General features: G+C 48.4%; 1 protein-coding gene across 3 annotated transcripts in view; it reads right to left on the reverse strand.

The window, feature by feature from the left end:
* Nucleotides 1-11,554: 11,554 nt before the first annotated feature.
* The window catches only part of JADE2 (jade family PHD finger 2), a 75,366-nt gene continuing 70,314 nt past the window's right edge, over nt 11,555-16,606 (reverse strand). For all 3 annotated transcript variants that reach the window (XM_064724600.1, XM_064724599.1, XM_064724598.1), the window contains one exon: nt 11,555-16,083. In XM_064724600.1, coding sequence (XP_064580670.1) covers nt 15,227-16,083 — 857 coding nt within the window. In that variant the 3' untranslated portion in view covers nt 11,555-15,226. The remainder of the gene's footprint in view (nt 16,084-16,606) is intronic.

Raw genomic sequence — 16,606 nt, forward strand, 5'->3', positions numbered from 1 at the left:
TATAATTTGATCTTGACATCTATGGGGTTAGAAGGACAAATGTTGCCAAAAGTCGTAGTTTCTTTTCTTTATTGGTACTTATTCAGTTGCAGGAGGACAGGAGGAGAATTATTCAGGTTTTGGTGCATAGGAAAAGCAGGATCAAACCTTTCAATTTGCACCTTTAAACTCTCACGGCTCAGTTTTGCTCATGCAAAATTTGTTCATCCCTTGCATGCTGCTGGTGCTGCATTTGCTGGACTGGGGTGATGTATCTCAGTGACAGAGGGAATTCTAGTTCCAAAAGAGCTCCTTTGATTCAGATTTGCAAAATATATAGTGAGGATCTGTGTAAGAGCTTCAGTGTAGTGGATAATTTGGATGTTGGCCTCCTTTTCCCTATGAATTTTTGTAATTAGAAGTGTCTCATTAACCAACAGTTGTGTTTTCTGCCTTGTGGCAGTTTATAGAAACTTGATATTTCCAGGTATTTCAGCTCTATCATTTAGATACTTGACTTTCCTTGCAAGCATTTGTATTTAAACATCAGAAGATTGGCAGTGAGATGTGGTTCATGTGAATGCTCCTCATAAAAAACGATTACAAAAGCAAACAGAACTCCAGGTTCACTGAGGAACAGGAGAAAACCAGCCATGAGTCAATGCAGAAATGAAGTGCCTATTTATTGGTAAATAAAGGCTGGCTCCCATTCCCTGCTTCCAAGCCCACGTTGCCCTGAGGGGTTTGGAAAGTGGTGATGCAAACTGATGAGTCACAGTTTAGAACAATAGTTTCTTCATGTGAAATGACTCAGGATAAAAGAAAAACAGGTTTTTCAAGAAGCTGATGAAATTACAAAAAAAAAAAAATTAAAATAATAAACCAGTAGGACATCTTGAACCCTGTGCTGAAAGTATATCTGATTCTAAAGGGTAAGGTAGTGGGTGCCTGAGATCAGGGGATCAGGTTGTGCCTGCTTTCAGCTCATTTTCTACTTCCAGAGCAGGCATGGGGATAACCAGAGCAAAGAAAAAAGTGTATGAGCACCATGTATCAAACAACTTTGCATTTAACACTGAAGTGTGGCCTTTGTCTGCACCACAGTCCCTGCCCTCTCCTCTTTTCCCAGTGTGAGGTGAAGGTGGGTCCTGCTGGGCACAGGGCAGCACTGTGAGGTCTGGTGGGATTCCCTTGGGATGGGAGATGTCCCCTGCCATGGCCCAAAGAACCTGTTCATGAACTAAGGGCTCTGCTATAAAAATAACATATCCATATTATAGATGTGTTGTTATCTATAACATCATCCATATTAGACATATCCCTGTTTCCTCCAGTGAAGGTGGAATATGCTGCTCTGTAGTTTTCATGGCCCCACAAATATCCATTCCCGGTGTTTTGTTGAGTACTATTGCAGAAATTATCACCTTAGAAATCTGAATGCAAATATGTACATTTTTTTTAAGGATTTAATTACAACAGAACAAATAGGCAAAGGGGAAGGCAAGCTGCAGTCTGTCAATGAAAACACCATAATCAGATTAATACAGCAGGCCAAAAAACAGGCTTATTTCCTCTCTGTACTATTTGTATCACATGATGGGTAGCAAATTTCCCAACACCCTTCCTCAGCCCTTTGTGTCCTACACTTTGCTGGGTTTGTGTGAAGGAGGAGGGAGCTCCTGTCGTTCTGGGCTGCTGGCATCTCCCCAGTGCAAGCACCTCATCCCCAGCTCAGGTGTCCTTCCAGTCCGGGAAGGATTCCTGCTCTCACTGCTTTCCTTCCATCCATAGGTGGCAGCAGGCTTTAAAATCTTTAACCTCTCACCGCTGATGTTTTTTAAGAGCTCAGGGAGTTGTGCAACGATCTCCAGAACGACCGTGCACAGAGCTGGGGAAAGGGGAACGGATCCTTCTCAAGGAATGAAACGTCCTTTGCAGCTGTTTACTGAATTGCTGAATTGTGAACACAAACAGCAGAAAGTCAAACTCGGGAGCAAGAAAGGGCAAACAGGCTCCTGTTTGGAGCCAGCATACCCTTGCAAAGGACAGCAATTTCATCAGATAAGCAGCTCAGGAAGACTAATGTGGTTAGCAGCTTTCCCCTGCGAAACTATGCAGTGGATGCAAAAAGCTGTGGTGTGGATTTCAGCAGCTCTGCTCTAATTTGCTTTGTGTGCCTCTGCCTGCAGCAGGGGATCTCTCCCCTCCCTGCCATGGTGTGAGTTGCTCTGTGGCTCAGCTGAGGTGGCAGGGCCAGCTCTGCATGCTGGGGACACAGGGACAGGGATGGCTGCCCCTGCTCCAGCAGCACATGGAGCACTCTCTGCTCCATGGTGGTGTCAACTGCAGCTCCAAAGGCTGCTCAGCATCTCCAGAGCTCCATCCTGATGCCTCCACCTGCCACAGCAGCTCACTGGCTGCCCTGGGCTGTGAGCCAGCCCTCCTCCAGCCCCCACCCCAACTCCTGAGCATGGAGGAAGGTCAGCATCACTGTCTCTCCTCACATTCATTTCAGGTTGTGGGTCCCTGCTCAAGCTGCTCACACCTCCTGGGACCCGTGGTGCCACGTGCCAAGCACACTCCTGTGCCTGGCTGTGGTTTGCCTTCTATTCCCATGTGTGTGGTGCCAGCTCACACAAACAAATCAGATCCTGCTGACAAGGACCAAGAGCCACGTGGGCTGGAGGTCAGAGGGCTCTCCAGAATGAGGCACTGAGTCACAGCCACCTCTCAGGGTGATTAATTGGGAATTTGTTAGAGCATGGAGAAGGAAAAGGTCAGCAGCAGGTGCACTGGCCAAGGGTGAGGGAAACCCTCCACAGAAGTTATTATACTTCTAATTAATCACTGCTCCAATTGAAGGAGACATTCTTTTCCACCTGCCCTGTAGCTGATGGGGTGTTGCTGGAACAGTGGTAATGACTCATTTGGAAACCACAAAGGTGACAGGAATTTGGACAGACAATCCTAAATAACCTTGCAAGCTTTACAGGGTTCTTGTAAGATTAAATAATAATAAAATTGTAGTTAAAGTAGTGTCTATATGCACAGGGATCTCTGTGACTTGGCCTGGAGGGGAGGCATCCAAAGGAGAAGAAGAAAGCCTGGGTTTGTGGATGGATGGATGGATGGATGGATGGATGGATGGATGGATGGATGGATGGATGTCTTGAGGCTGGGAGGGAGCAGGATCAGGCTGGTGAGCAGAGAGGCTGGAAGGGGACATGGTTCTTCTCAGCAGGGACAGAGCCCATCCAGCTTTCTGCATGTGCTGGACTGGGGGCTGTGCTCAGCTGAACCTCAGGGAAAGGCATCTTCCCCACATTTACATCCCCAGCCCCATTTTCTGATCCTGTAGGGAAAAGCACATGCCGATTTAAATTTAACTTTTCCCAATAAGATGATTAAATACCTGTTTTACACAGCTGGCTCTCACAAGGCAAGGAGGATTTCATGTGCAATGCTGGTACCAGTGCTGGGGCATGGGACACCAAGGGTGCCATGGGTGACATGGGTACCGAGGCTGCCACATTGCTGGGCAATCGTTAGCCCTGGCAAGGGGATGGCAGAGCCCCTGCTGCACTGCAGAGCTCTGGAGTGAAGCACAGCCTCCTGTTTACAGCCAGGAGCTGGCTCTGCAGGCACAATTACCCCTATTTTGACACCTCTCAGGAGCACTGAGTGACGGCTCTTGGAGAGGAGCAGCAGCTCCACTCAGGCTGCCGCTGACAGTTCCAGATGACAGGAATATGAAGGCTTAATTATGATATAATTAAGTTGAAGTGATCATCTCATGTCTGTTTAGTGTCTAACATAGAATGATCTGGTGATCTCAGTCTAGTTTGCAGCGGCCTTTGGTTACAAACCAGGAGTGTGGGGGTGGGAGTGGGTGCTGAAATCCTGGGGGGAAAAGGGGGTCAGGGAGAGAGGTCCTGCCTGGGCAGTGGAGGCTGCCCAGGAAACTGGGCTCCTGCAGTGTTCTGCCTGTATTTGGGTGCATTTTTGCTTTGCCTCCTCCAGGAACTTCCCAAAGAATGATTTCTGTGTCAGACAGCTGTGAGAACAGCAGTTCTTCATCTGCTGGAGCATAAAATGCAGATTTGTGCGTGACACAGGCAGTGGCTGGCCTGGGCTGCTGCCTGGCCTGGGCTGGGAAAGGGGGAAGCCCTCAGGCTGGATCACCCTTGCTGGTCCTGAGCACCCATCTGCCATGTTCCCAATATTCAGGAACACCAGAAAAAATAAAAATATTTTCCAGATAACCACTATTCAAACCGCTGATGCATACCCCAGCTTCTTGGTAGCTGGCAATGTCAAATTTCCTTGGAGGCAAAGTTCAGAGGATGGATCCCATCCTGGATGAGCACCTACCCTGGGGCTGCAGGGAACCTCCTGTGCTCTGAGCACCCCAAGACTGAGCCTTGGTGGTGGCTGGTGCCACACAGAATCACTCAGGATCAGAGAATATTCAGAGTTTTGGAGGAGACCCACAAGAATCATTGAGTACAGCTCAGCACACAAGTCAACTCCTCTCTCTTCCCATGTGGAATTGGATTTTTCAGCCTTAAATTCTAAGAATATAAATTTTCATTTACAGATATTCAAGCTATCTTGACTATCTGCAGATGAAAAACTGTATTTATAGAGCTAGCTATCTATAGGTATTTACCCTTATAGATTTTCATATATAGATATCTCAAGATATTCATTATAGATGTGCCTGTAATATACTTTTATTAGACTAAAAACCTTTGTAATTCCAGGGAAGTGTGGATGCTGGCATTGGTGGGTTGCTCAGCTGTAATTCCTGAGTAGCTTCTGTGCCCGTAGGTGGGAGCTGACTAAGGAGCAGCTCTTTAACCCCACAGCTGCAGCACAGATTTGTTCCTTGGTGGTTGCTGGTGCCAGCCAGCCTGGTTTGGTTGTTCTTCTTTTATCAAGAGTAGGGTAGGAAATGTTAGTACAAGTGTTAGGCCATGTTTGTGTTTTAAAGGCATTTCATGTTGGGGTTCACATCTGCCTTGGGAAAGCCCAGAGGGGGGCTGCAGTGACTGGGGGACATTGACATTAAAGTGTCACACTCAGTGGAAGTCCTGCTCAGGCTGGGCTCTGGTCTGTCATTCCCAGCCTCCTTCTGTCCTGCTGCTCCCACACACCAAGGGCCTGCAGTTAATTCCAGGAGAAATTCAGCCATTCCCCTCTGGCTCAGGTGGTCCATGCCTTTACCCAGAAAAGATCTCCAAGTGCTTTTTGACTCTGGGCTGGGGATGCAGCAGCTTCTGGGCAGCTGAAACCTGGCTCTGTCTCTGTCAGGTGGATTCTGCTCCATCACTACAGCAAATGCTGCCCTTAGTTATTTTCACCATTTCTTTGCATTAACCACATGGGAAGTAGCTGCTGTACAGCCAAGCAGTGTTTGTACCTGACAAGAACCCACAATTTCAGACTCTCCACCCTTCTCCTGTGGCTTTGCTGCATTGTTTGCTGCTCTAGTGGTTCAGGTGAAGCTCACTAAAGGTGCCAAAGCTGGGAGCCATAGCAGAGCTGTCCCTCCACAGGCACAGCAAGTGCCACTGCAGGCAGTAGGACAATTTCCTCAGCTGCTCCTAGGCTGTCCCAGGGGATGAAGTTGCTCTGCAGGCACTCGGTGTGATCCACGTGGCAATGCAAACCAGCCCAGTGGCACTGCACTCCCAAAAATGCTTTCCCCAGCACTGGGATGCCTGCCCAGAGTCAGCAGTGTCCAGGCTGGAGCAGGCACAAGTGGGGTGTTCATCATCAGGAGCTTGGCAGTGGCCTTGCTGGGGCCTCATACTCCTGCAGAAATGAGCAATTCCCACCACAAAAGCTGTTCCTTCATGCCCAGCCTGTGCCACTGGGTCACCTCTGCTCCCTGCTCCAGGGACTGGTCTGGGAGAGTTGGAGTGGGCTGGGGAAAACCCTGTCTGAAACAAATTCGTCTGTGGAGGATCTGGGCCTGTCAGTCCTCTTGCTCAGAGGAGGGCTAAGAGCATCCCAAAAGGGGCTGCAGCACCCATGGGAGGCCAGGCTTGGAGCAGAGGTCTGACAGGCAGGCAGTGAACCAGTGTCAGCCTGCCCACATCCTTTGGCTTTTGGTGTTTCAGGTGTCATTTGCTCCCCCACCCCAAGAGTTCTGAGCTCTGAATTTTAGTCTGAGTCAAACTCTAAGAGCAAAATGCAGATTAAATTGCTGCCTGTGGCTGGCTTTCCACTTGTACCAGATCAGAGGAGCACCCTCGGGGGGACAGCCCTGCTCTGAGTGTCAGGTCCTACAGGGGGACACAGCCCCACACTTTCCTCCCTGGGAAAGACAAAGAGGCACCAAATGAAGAGAAGGGGATGGGATATTTTGTCAGCAGCGCCCCTGCTCCTGCTGCTTCCCTTCTGAGGGCTGCAGATGCTCGTTCCAGCTGGGTTTAGCCTGGAGGGTGCTTCAGTTGCTGCTGCAGACTCCTCATTCTTTCCAGTCATTCAGCAATGAGACAATTCCTTGTTTATTCACCCCATCAGTACAGCCCTCCAGGTCCACAAACCTTTCCCCTGATTCCCTCATTTCCAACAAACTGCTTTCACTGATGCATTATGGAAACCAAAAGGCAAAATGAGTTTGTGTATGCATGACAATTTCACTTCTGCCAGCCCCCAGCATCGCAGCTCTCCAGCAGCCAGCAAACACCACCCTCAGACTGGAAAATCAGCCGAAATGTGATTTCTGTGAGGGCCCCAGTGTGATTCCTCGGGCTATCAGAGAGTGCTGCCACCTGCCTTAGTGTAAGGTAATTCTGTTTGCTGAAGCAGCTCTTGTCCACTTAATTATCAACAGGTGAAAACCTCAGCTAAGCCAAAGACTTTATGAAACAATAAAAAAAAGCCAGTGAGCAGTCTCAGAAGCCAGTAATGGCATCCTGTGTTCCCCCATTAGGAAGCAGAGAGCTACAGTGAGTTTCAGCTCTCAGGTCACATTTTCCAACAGGCACCTGTGAGCCAGCGGCAGCAGTGACATCTTCCTTGGTGCCAGGTGTGGCTGTTACTTCACCATCACTGAACATCCTCCAATGCTTGGGATGGAAAACACTGCAGATGCCTGTCAGGGGCTGGTGGGATGGTGGGTGGGAGCTGTGGCTGTTGATGGAGTGGAGGAGGCACAGCCACTCTTGGCACACTCTGGCTGTGCCATGCCATGCCCTTGCCACTCCCAGCCTGTGCTCCTGGAGCTCAGCTATTTATGCTCCTTTATTTACACTCCTCCTCCCTCCTGGTGTGTTGGTATGAGCTGGATTTGGAGCTGTTGTGGAGCACACACAGAGGACTGGGGAGATGCTCGCAGGCCTCAGATCAGAGCAGTGACCTCAGTCCTCACGGCTCAGCAGACATCTTGCTCTTGCTGTGCCAATAAATGTGCCTTGAGGCTGGCTGTGCCCTGGCATCCTTGTGACTCAGCCTGAAATCTCAGCCATGGGTGCTTTTGCTGCTAGGAGAGAGCTGGTACTGAGCAGGTGATGCTCGTGGCACAGGGATGTGTCCCCAGCCTGCTTCTGGCCACACAGTGATGCTGCTTGGCCTGTGCTGCTCCAGAGCTGCTCCCTGTGGGGTGGGTTAAAAAACCTGATTGGAACCAGCTCATTGCTCATGGCTCTCCAGAATAGCCCTTCGGGGGGCTGGAGCATGCCAGGTCTGTGTGCTGGCCTCTCTGCGTGTCTTGAGGAGTCCTGTGTCCCCCAGCATGGCACCTGGCTCCAGCTGGCTTTGGGAATGCAGGGCACAAGGGCTGGCATCCCTGCTGCTGGGCTTTATCCCCCAAACTTACTCATTTTAAAGCTGGAGCTGCAAAAATTGCTGATTTCCCTCTTTTAGAAATGCTTTATTTATCCTGCTTTCTTATTAAGGGCAGGAATTCATCCCCTGTCTGACAGTCTCTCTGTGGAGTGTCACTGTTATTTGTGGTATCCCACACAACAAACACCTATTTATAGCTGAGCATTCTTGGAAGGGGCTTTGGTACCTTGCTGTCTGCAGGGAATTTTCTCTCTTGCAGGGTACAGCACTCCAGCCTGCACAGGGAGATGTTGGGATGGAGCAGAGCACACAGCAGGTCCATTCCCACATGGATGGCTGGTGTCCTCAGCAGCTCTCTCTTGGGAATAATTTTCCCAGGAGTTATGGCTGCAGATGTGTTATTTTGCTTTCTTGACCTGCCGTTTTTTCCCCTGCAAAAACTCCATTTCATTGATCTGACCATTTGGAGCTCATTGCAGGGCTGCTAATGACCAGGTGGAACAGCAGCATTTTAACCTCTGCATTTTCTACTCGTGCTCAGTGTCAGCATTATAAAGTACCACTTAAAATGTAAGCACAGGCAGTCAATTACTTTAATCTTTATTACATCTGAATGTACAGCAGCTACTCCTGAGGAAAAAGACTGCATCTGACACTCAGCAGAGTGGGTTTAGCTGGGAAACACCATCCCAGCACTTAGGGAAATGCCAAAATCCCATTTTGGGAAACTCCATCCCAGCACTGCACACACCAGCAGAGCTCAGACTCCCCAGGGCTCATTTCTTAGGGCACCCACAGCACTTACAGCACCACCAGCACCTGACTTCTGATTTTGGAAGGGAGCTGCATCCCTCTTACCACCTAATTCCCCTATAAACTCTGCTGTTTGCATGATTTATACCCGATGCAGACAAGGTCCAGGATCTGTGCCCACAGCACCCTCTCATGGATGAGGGATGGGTAAGGGCAGAGCTGTGAGCCCACCCTGTGCCCCCAAACCTTCCCTGGGGCCTGGGCACCTCCCCACCATGACATCATGATGGATCCCAGCATATTTGGCCATCTCAGGAGAAAGAACCAGCAACCAGCACCAGTCCCAACTCATCCCAAGTTAAGTTACCTTGGGAAAACGTATCTGTTTAAACCCGCCTCGAAAAATGCCTAGTTAGACCCTCCACAAGTCTAGTTTTCACTTTTGCATTAAACAAACAGGGAATGAGTTTGTCAAATAGAGTTTGGGATGGGCAAGAGAGCAGAGTCAGTGCTTGTGAAACCCTCTGGATCAGGCAGGGTCCAGCCTGGCTGCAGCGGGATTTTTCCCTTGTTTTGTGGGTTAGTCATAGGTTTGTTTATTTTTTTAGGGATTTTTTTTTCTTATTCATCTGTTGCAATCACAGCAGACACATCATTTCACAGCCCTACATGGAAATCCAAGACCAAGGAACTATTTTTAGTGCACAAAATGTCTCTCCTAAATGTATTAACTTTGGAAGAGTAAATATTAAATATGGTCTCATCACATTAGAGGCATTTATGCAGAAGTACAGCACCAGCGGTTTTAATGGGTAGGGGAAATTATGTTATACCACCAGCACTTAATCAAACACAATAAAACAAGGTCTTACTGCAATTCTTTCAGGATAAGCTGAAGGAAAATTAATTCCCCTGCACATCCGTTGCTGATGATTTACTGACACCGGGGGGTATTTGACCCATTAGTATTTATGGTGGCACTTGCAATCTGTATGCAAAACATATAAGGACTAGCCTAACATTTATTTTGCAATTAAATTGAAATGAATCTTTGGCTACTCACTCCAAACCAAGGCATTCAGCACTATCTGTGCTGAAGATACTATAGGCAAGCCCTGAGTGAGTACCATAGCTCTATGTGCTCTGCCTACAAAGACAAGTTTAATAACAGCTTTTTGTGACTTTATTGAGGAATGATTTCTCAGGCTGGGCTGTAGGATGGTGTGGTGCTGCTAGTGGAGCCCCAGTGACAGGTCTGCCTGTCCCTGCCCTGTCAGCAGTGCCCTTTGTGGCTGGTGGCTCTCCTCTGGTGATGGTCAGGGGCACTGGGGTTGCTGCCTGGGTTTGGTACTCAGGGCTGGGCTCCTGGCCTCGTGGAACTCCCTCCTGCACCCCAGTCCTTCAGAAGGCAGCTTGGGGTTTAGCAGGTGTCTGTCTAAACAGGAAGATGTCAGAAATGAGCTGCTGGGCTGTTCTTGGTGCATTGGTCAGCTTGATTATTTTATCTCCTGTGAAATGGGGTCTCTGGGAGAGGAGGTGACATACAGAGGTGATGCAGTCTTTTCAGCAGCCCAAAATTCTCTTCCTTTGCTTGCAGGCACTTCTGTTCATTCCCATGCCCATTTCCATGATACATCCAGCTGGACCATCCCAGCCATCTCTGGTCTAATGCAGGTGCCAGCAGGCAGGGATGCATCTTCCCAGGAATTTGGCCAGCTCTCTCTTCCATGAGCCTTAAATATTTTGGAGACAAAATCCTTGCCAGTTTGTAAAGATGATGCCTCATGTTCCCCAGCATCAGATCTCTGAGATCCATCTGGGCTTGGCATCCTCCCCTTGGACATTTTGGGGCTGGGAAAGGGGTTGCTGATTCAAGTTAAACAATAACAGTCAGGCTGGCCTTGCTCCCTGCTCTATGGAATGGAACTCCAGAATATCTCCCTGCCTTGAACAGGTGAAAAACTTGCTAGAGAAGGCAGCTCTTGAACTGGCTTTTTGACAGGTTCATGCACATTGCTGTGGGCATCACACCTGCGCTGAGGGGCTCTGGGGACTGAAGTTTATCTCTGAGGTGCCTGGAGAGCTGTGAGCAAGAACACAGCCCAGTAACAAAATCCTCAGTTTTTAGCAATAAACCAATCTTTTCCCTTTTCATTGAAGATCTAAATGTGAGGCCATGGTAGTTGCTCCACCCCCCAGAAGACCCATCTCAGATGAGTTTTGCTCTGACTTCACTGTGCACCATCACCTACCTGATTAATCACTTAACAAACAAATTGAATTAAGTATGTCTGCTAAATAGCTCCTTTTCCTTCAGCAGCTTGGGCACTTGGGCAATTTTACAGAAGAAAAATGTGCCAGTAAAGGCCAAAAATGGTGGAAGAGCCATTCCTTAATGACTTGAATATTTGCTGAAACAAGGCAGCACCCTTGCCTGTGGCCTCCAAACCAGCCAAGCATTCACAAGATGTGGATCCTATTCAAGTTTTTAAAGCTTGAGTTCCCATCTCCTCCCATGGGCAGAGATGCCACTCACTGGATTGGCTGCTGGTTGGCATCAGCAGGATGCAAGGAGTGTCTCACAAAGAGGAACACATCACTGGAGTATTTTGGATTTCACAGCTTACTTTTGCTCCCATGAATAGCAGATCTAGCAGTGTTTCCCTGCCTGTTAAAGCAGCTCCTGGAGCAAGAAGCTGTTCCTCTGAGCATCCTGTCTCACAGCAGGACTTCCTCTGTGGGCTTTGCTCCAAGTCTGCAAAACAAGACTTAAATCTCCACCAGAAAGGGAGCTACCTTGAATTACAGAAACTTTCAGGCATGGGGAACTTTGTGAACAACCTCTTGCTTGGGCTTGCCCTTCCAGCTGTGTTTCCCCAAGAGCTGGCTAAGATTTGGCAATGGAAATGCAATGAAGTTCAAAAATGTGCTCCTCACAGGCAGAGTGGCTGCATCAGCAGGGCTAGAGCAGCATCCCTGGGATGAGCTTGCTCTGTGTGACCATGCTCACTACACCAACACGAGGTACACAGAAAACACTGCTTTATTGACTGCATTAGCCAACACATTGAGGAATGCAAAGGGGTTTCTTTTCATAAGCAATGGGCCATGGTCCCAATGTGTATTAAAGCATACACTGTATCTAAACAGGATGAAAATAATGGCAGACAGAGCTATTCCAAGGCAACACAAATAGCATGCATAATACAGTCTCACACAGAACGAGTTTGATAACATTATATTGCTTTAAGGATTAACTAACATGGAAAATGTACAAAAAGGAGAAATAGGTTTTTGCATTAATGAAAAATACATTTTTTCTCTACAAAGGAATTTCTAATACAAGAAAATAAATATTGCAACATAAGCCAAAAATAATTTAAAATTGCTCTTTTCAATATATTTTCAATATTTCTCTTTTGTATTAACAAATGGCACATCACGTTCTTTGAAACAAAGAAAACAGAAGGGTTTCTCCTCCTGTGACATTCATATCGTTTCCTGTAACTGATGTGAAGTGGGTTGGTTTGCATGTGGAATGGTGCAAACTGCAGGGGATTTCCTTAAAGAACAACCAAACCTCATGCCCTGCCCTGTAGCAGCATCTTCCTGCAGCCTGCATCCATCCTGGCTCCATTCTGCATCCAGCCTTGGGGTGAGCTCCATGGGACAGCAGGCATCCTAACCCCATAACATAGGTGCAAATGAAAAAAGAAAAAAAAAGAAAAATTAAAAAAAAAAATCAAAAGATGGGTGTGGGGAAAATGGGAGTGTGGAATGGGAGCTGTCCTGGGGAAACTCCCTCAGCCATCAGGGCTGGGGCTGGTGAGGGGCTGTGCTCCATCAGGGAATGATGCTTTCTGCATCCTCATCTCAACAGCGGCTGCTTCTCCAAGGAAACAGGTGCTCTTACAGTGCAAATGTCAGTTCCTGCAGTTTATACATCTTAAAAGATAACATTCTGTACTAAAATATACCTTTTTTTCTTCTCTTTCTATTCATTTCAAAATACATTTACATTAACATCAAAAATATTTTCCTTGTGCATTTTCTCTCCAGAACACCAGACTCCCCTGCTCCCAGGACGCTCCAGGCAGGGGATGCTCTGGGGTGGCTGCAGCCATCCTGCCATGGTCCAGCCCTTGCTCAGCCCCAAAGCTCACCAGAGCCCTTTTCCTCCTCTCTATTCCTGCCATCCCATTCTTCTCCCTGTGCCCCACCAGCTTGCTTAGCTTTTCCCCCATCTCCTGATGGCAAAACATGATGCCTGATGTTTTGGGAGTGTTTCAAACTGTGCTATTGCCCAGTGTTGGAGGTGCCAGGTTGGTTGTTCTTTAAAGTTTCCCCATTTTTGCTTTCCTGTACTGAGAAGACAAGTAGTGCAGAAGCTGATGAATGGAACTGTGTACAGTGAAATTTGTGGATTGCTTTTTTTTTAACCATAATTGAGTGAAGCACACGGAAGCAAGATTCATTAAAAGGCAGCATATTGATTATTGTTATGACTCGTATACTAGGATACTGGAGCTAAAGCTAGCAAGCCTGATAAGATAAACTAAGTCCTATTTACTGTATTTAACATTATCTGAACATACTGAGCCTTAATTAATGAGCAGATTTTCATTTCCAACCTCAATGGATTATGCTAATTTATAACAAAGGTAGTTCCTGTTTTGTTGGTATTTTGCTGTTTTTTTGTTTTCTTTTGTTTTTTCCCCCACTAATAACTTGTGTCACATTTTTCCCATCTGAGGAAGATTCCTTCCCAGGCACGGTCAGTCTCAGCCAGGTGAGTGTTGGGCTCAGGCAGGGCTGGGCATCCCACCCACAGCCCCCACCAGTCGCCGTGTCTGGGATCAGCTGGGCTGTCATCGCTGATCTTTGCTGCAATTTGATCAATAATAAGGACTTTGGAAGGCTGATAAAGATGATGATCTACTCTAAAACACCAATCGAAATAGTCTCAGAGTTTCAAAAAGAAAGCTCACAGTGAAATGAGCAAAAAGCATCGGAAACCAAAATGGCAGGATGCGGTCTCGGAGCAGCAGCATCCCTCGGAGCAAGCTTGGAACCTAACGCCGCAGCAGTGTGGTATGAGTGTGTCTTTAGTCCTTGGTTGCTAAATAACTTCCAATTTTTTTTTCATAATGACAAGTTTCCGGTTTCTGGCTGTGCTGCTTGACTGTCAAAATATTTCTTTGGCATCCACAAAATTCTTTGACTGATTGGTTTGACAATTGCAAGGTTTTTTTGTTTAGTGATGGGTTTTAACCGGTTGCAGAAGTGTCCCAGGTTTGGGTTGGTTTTGTTTTTTTTTTTTTTAGTTTTTTTTAAAACATTTTTTATTTTTAAAAAACAACAACAACAAAAGTTTCAGTGAATTCCTTTTTTTTTTTTGTTCCCTGAGCTCACACTGGGGTCACTCCAATAAAACACGTAGCATGACTTAACTGTGACCTTTGAAGCCAAAACCGAAGTAATGGTGCAATTAAGTGCAAACATGGAAATTCGCCTGACTTATAGGTAACATGGGCTTTTAAACAACATTTAAGGCTTATTGGGGACATTTTATGCATTAAATTATTGTAATATTTATAATGTCAGCTTCTGTGAATCACCCCCCCACAACGAGTCAACAGCTTGTAACCAGGATTTAAGGTTAAAAAAAAAAAACCAAAACAAAACAAAGGATGGAGAGGAATAAATTCACCATTTCCATTGTAGCATTTAGAAGGAAAACATAATGGTGGTGGCAACATAATTTCCCCTCAGTGACAGCACATTTGGCCTTGGGGCCATGGTTTTGGTTTGCAAGGGGAATTCAAATGTGCTGCCCTGGCATGGTGGGACCACAGCAGCATTGGAGGGAAGCATGGGCAAAAAAACTGCTCAGCCTCCCAGGTTACACCAACCCTGACTCCCCATGGTGGTTTTAAAGGATGCTTTCCTCCTCCATCCAGCCCCACATTTCCATTCTCCACTTGCTGATCCATTCACCTGAGTAAATCCCTTCAATGTTTCTAAGAACCTCACTGGGGGCATGGACGGGGAGGACGTTTGCATCCTGGCCCCTGGACGGATCCCAACCAGATGGAAAGGTGAGGGGAAAAATAACGACCAAGAGGTTTTTTCCCTAAAAATAGAAATGTAACATTGCTCTCTTCCACCCCAAGCGTTTTCCTCCAACAAGCTTTTTGTGCTTTAGTCATTATTTATTTTAGAATCGCTTATTTCGCTTCCTTCTCTCCGCACACACAGGTGGGAATTTCCCCTCCCACAGCTGGCCACTGCCGGACCCTCTATCGCTCCCTGCTCTGAGGGCAACCGTCCCAGGCAGAAATCTGCCCCTCATTAAATAATGCCCATTAATTGAACTGTCATCCCTGCAGAAAGCACGGGTATACCGGCACCCTCCACCCTCTCAGCGCCCTCCATGTCGGTCCTGCCGGGTGCCGGCTCACGTTCCCAGGCAGTGGGGTCAGGCAGGGAGCCGGGGAGGGACCACTGCTGTCACAGTCGTCGATGTCGGTGAAGCTGAAGCTGTATCTCAGGCGTTTCGAGAAGAGAAAGACAACAGTGCCGAATTTCCAACTATATACACATATTAAAAACCCCCCTCGCCGCGACACCAGGCAGAAATTGGACATGGCAGTTGGAACTGGGTTGAGGCCTCACGGAGCCGGCGCGGTCGGAGGAGTTAGGAGGCCAGGATGCTCATCCTGACGATGTCCTCGCCGGCCGCCTCCAGCTGGCCCCGCTGCGCCCGGCCGCCGCGGGACTCCCCGTCCGAGTCGCTCATCTCGGCGTCGGAGAAGTATCCGTCCGTGTCGGCCTCGAAGCGCCGCAGGGCAGCTCCGCCAGCGCCCTCGGCCTTGGGGGGCTGCGCCCGCCGCGCCCCCCGGCTCTCCTTTGGTAATTTGAACCGCACGATGGTTTTGGGGCTACCTATGGAGTCAGGCACTTTGGCCGCGGGGCTGGGCTCCGGCTGAGCGCAGCGCGGCGTCTCCTCCTCCTCCTCCTCCTTGCTGGCGCAGCCCCGCGTCCCAGCAGGGGGGTGAGGCTCGCTGGCTTTCTGCAGAGAGCCCTTCCTGGCCACCTTTTTGGCCTCGCCCGTCCCTTTGCGGTCGGTGGGGAGTTTGGCCGCCCCTTTTTCCGTTTTACTGGGTCTGGAATCCGGAGCGAAGGGCTTGGTGGGATCATCCAAGTTGCTGGCATTGTTAGTCCAGGGCTCTGAGCCCTCCGGGTGGCCCCCGCTCACTGCACAGGGGCTGCTCCTCGGCAGCTTTTTCTTAGTGTTCGTTCTCGTTCTGCTTTTCACTTTCTTTGTGGTCTCGCTCTGCCTGAACGGGGACCTGAGGGAATGGTCCATCATGAAGCTCAGCAAGGTCTCCTCGTCCTGGAGGAGCTCCTCGGAGAGGCCGGGCGTGCTGGCCTCGTGGTGGGCGTTGTTGAGTGACCACTCGCTCATCGCCATGTTCTCCGCAGTGATCTGCACTGACTGTGCCAACCAGCTGTTGAAGAAGGTCCCGTCAATGGGGAAGGAGGTTGATAAGCCTGGGAAAAACAAGAGTGGAAGATTGCCTCAGAAGCCAGGAACAGGAACAGCCATGTTGCCCTCTATCACCATCACCACACCACCAAAACTCCCTGGCACTGGAGAAACACTTGGAAGATCAACTACAACGCAACCCACCGGACACAGAGCAGGGGTTACTCTGGTACTAGTGCTGAACTTGGGGTGCACTGGGGTCACAGCACAACAGCTCAAGCAGTTCCTCACATCCAACTCTCCACAAACCTCCCTGAACCCAAACCAAGCTTCTTCCTTCAGTGAAGATGACAAGGAATGGCGCATCCCAGCACAGGTGGAAACATTCTCATGAAAAGGTGGACGACAAACAATTCAAACGTAAGTTAAAAAATACGGTGACAGAGCAGGACAGGGGAATGACAGGTTCCCCAGGAAGCAGTTGCTGCAAGGCCACCCCCAGGGTTAATCAGCCAGTGTGGTGATGGGACCACTGCTACATCTGCAGGTCTGAACATCTCAGAAGGCACGGAAACTGAAGAAGAACTG

Source organism: Zonotrichia leucophrys, chromosome 13 (genome assembly GCF_028769735.1).
Source record: "Zonotrichia leucophrys gambelii isolate GWCS_2022_RI chromosome 13, RI_Zleu_2.0, whole genome shotgun sequence".
NCBI lineage: Eukaryota > Metazoa > Chordata > Aves > Passeriformes > Passerellidae > Zonotrichia > Zonotrichia leucophrys.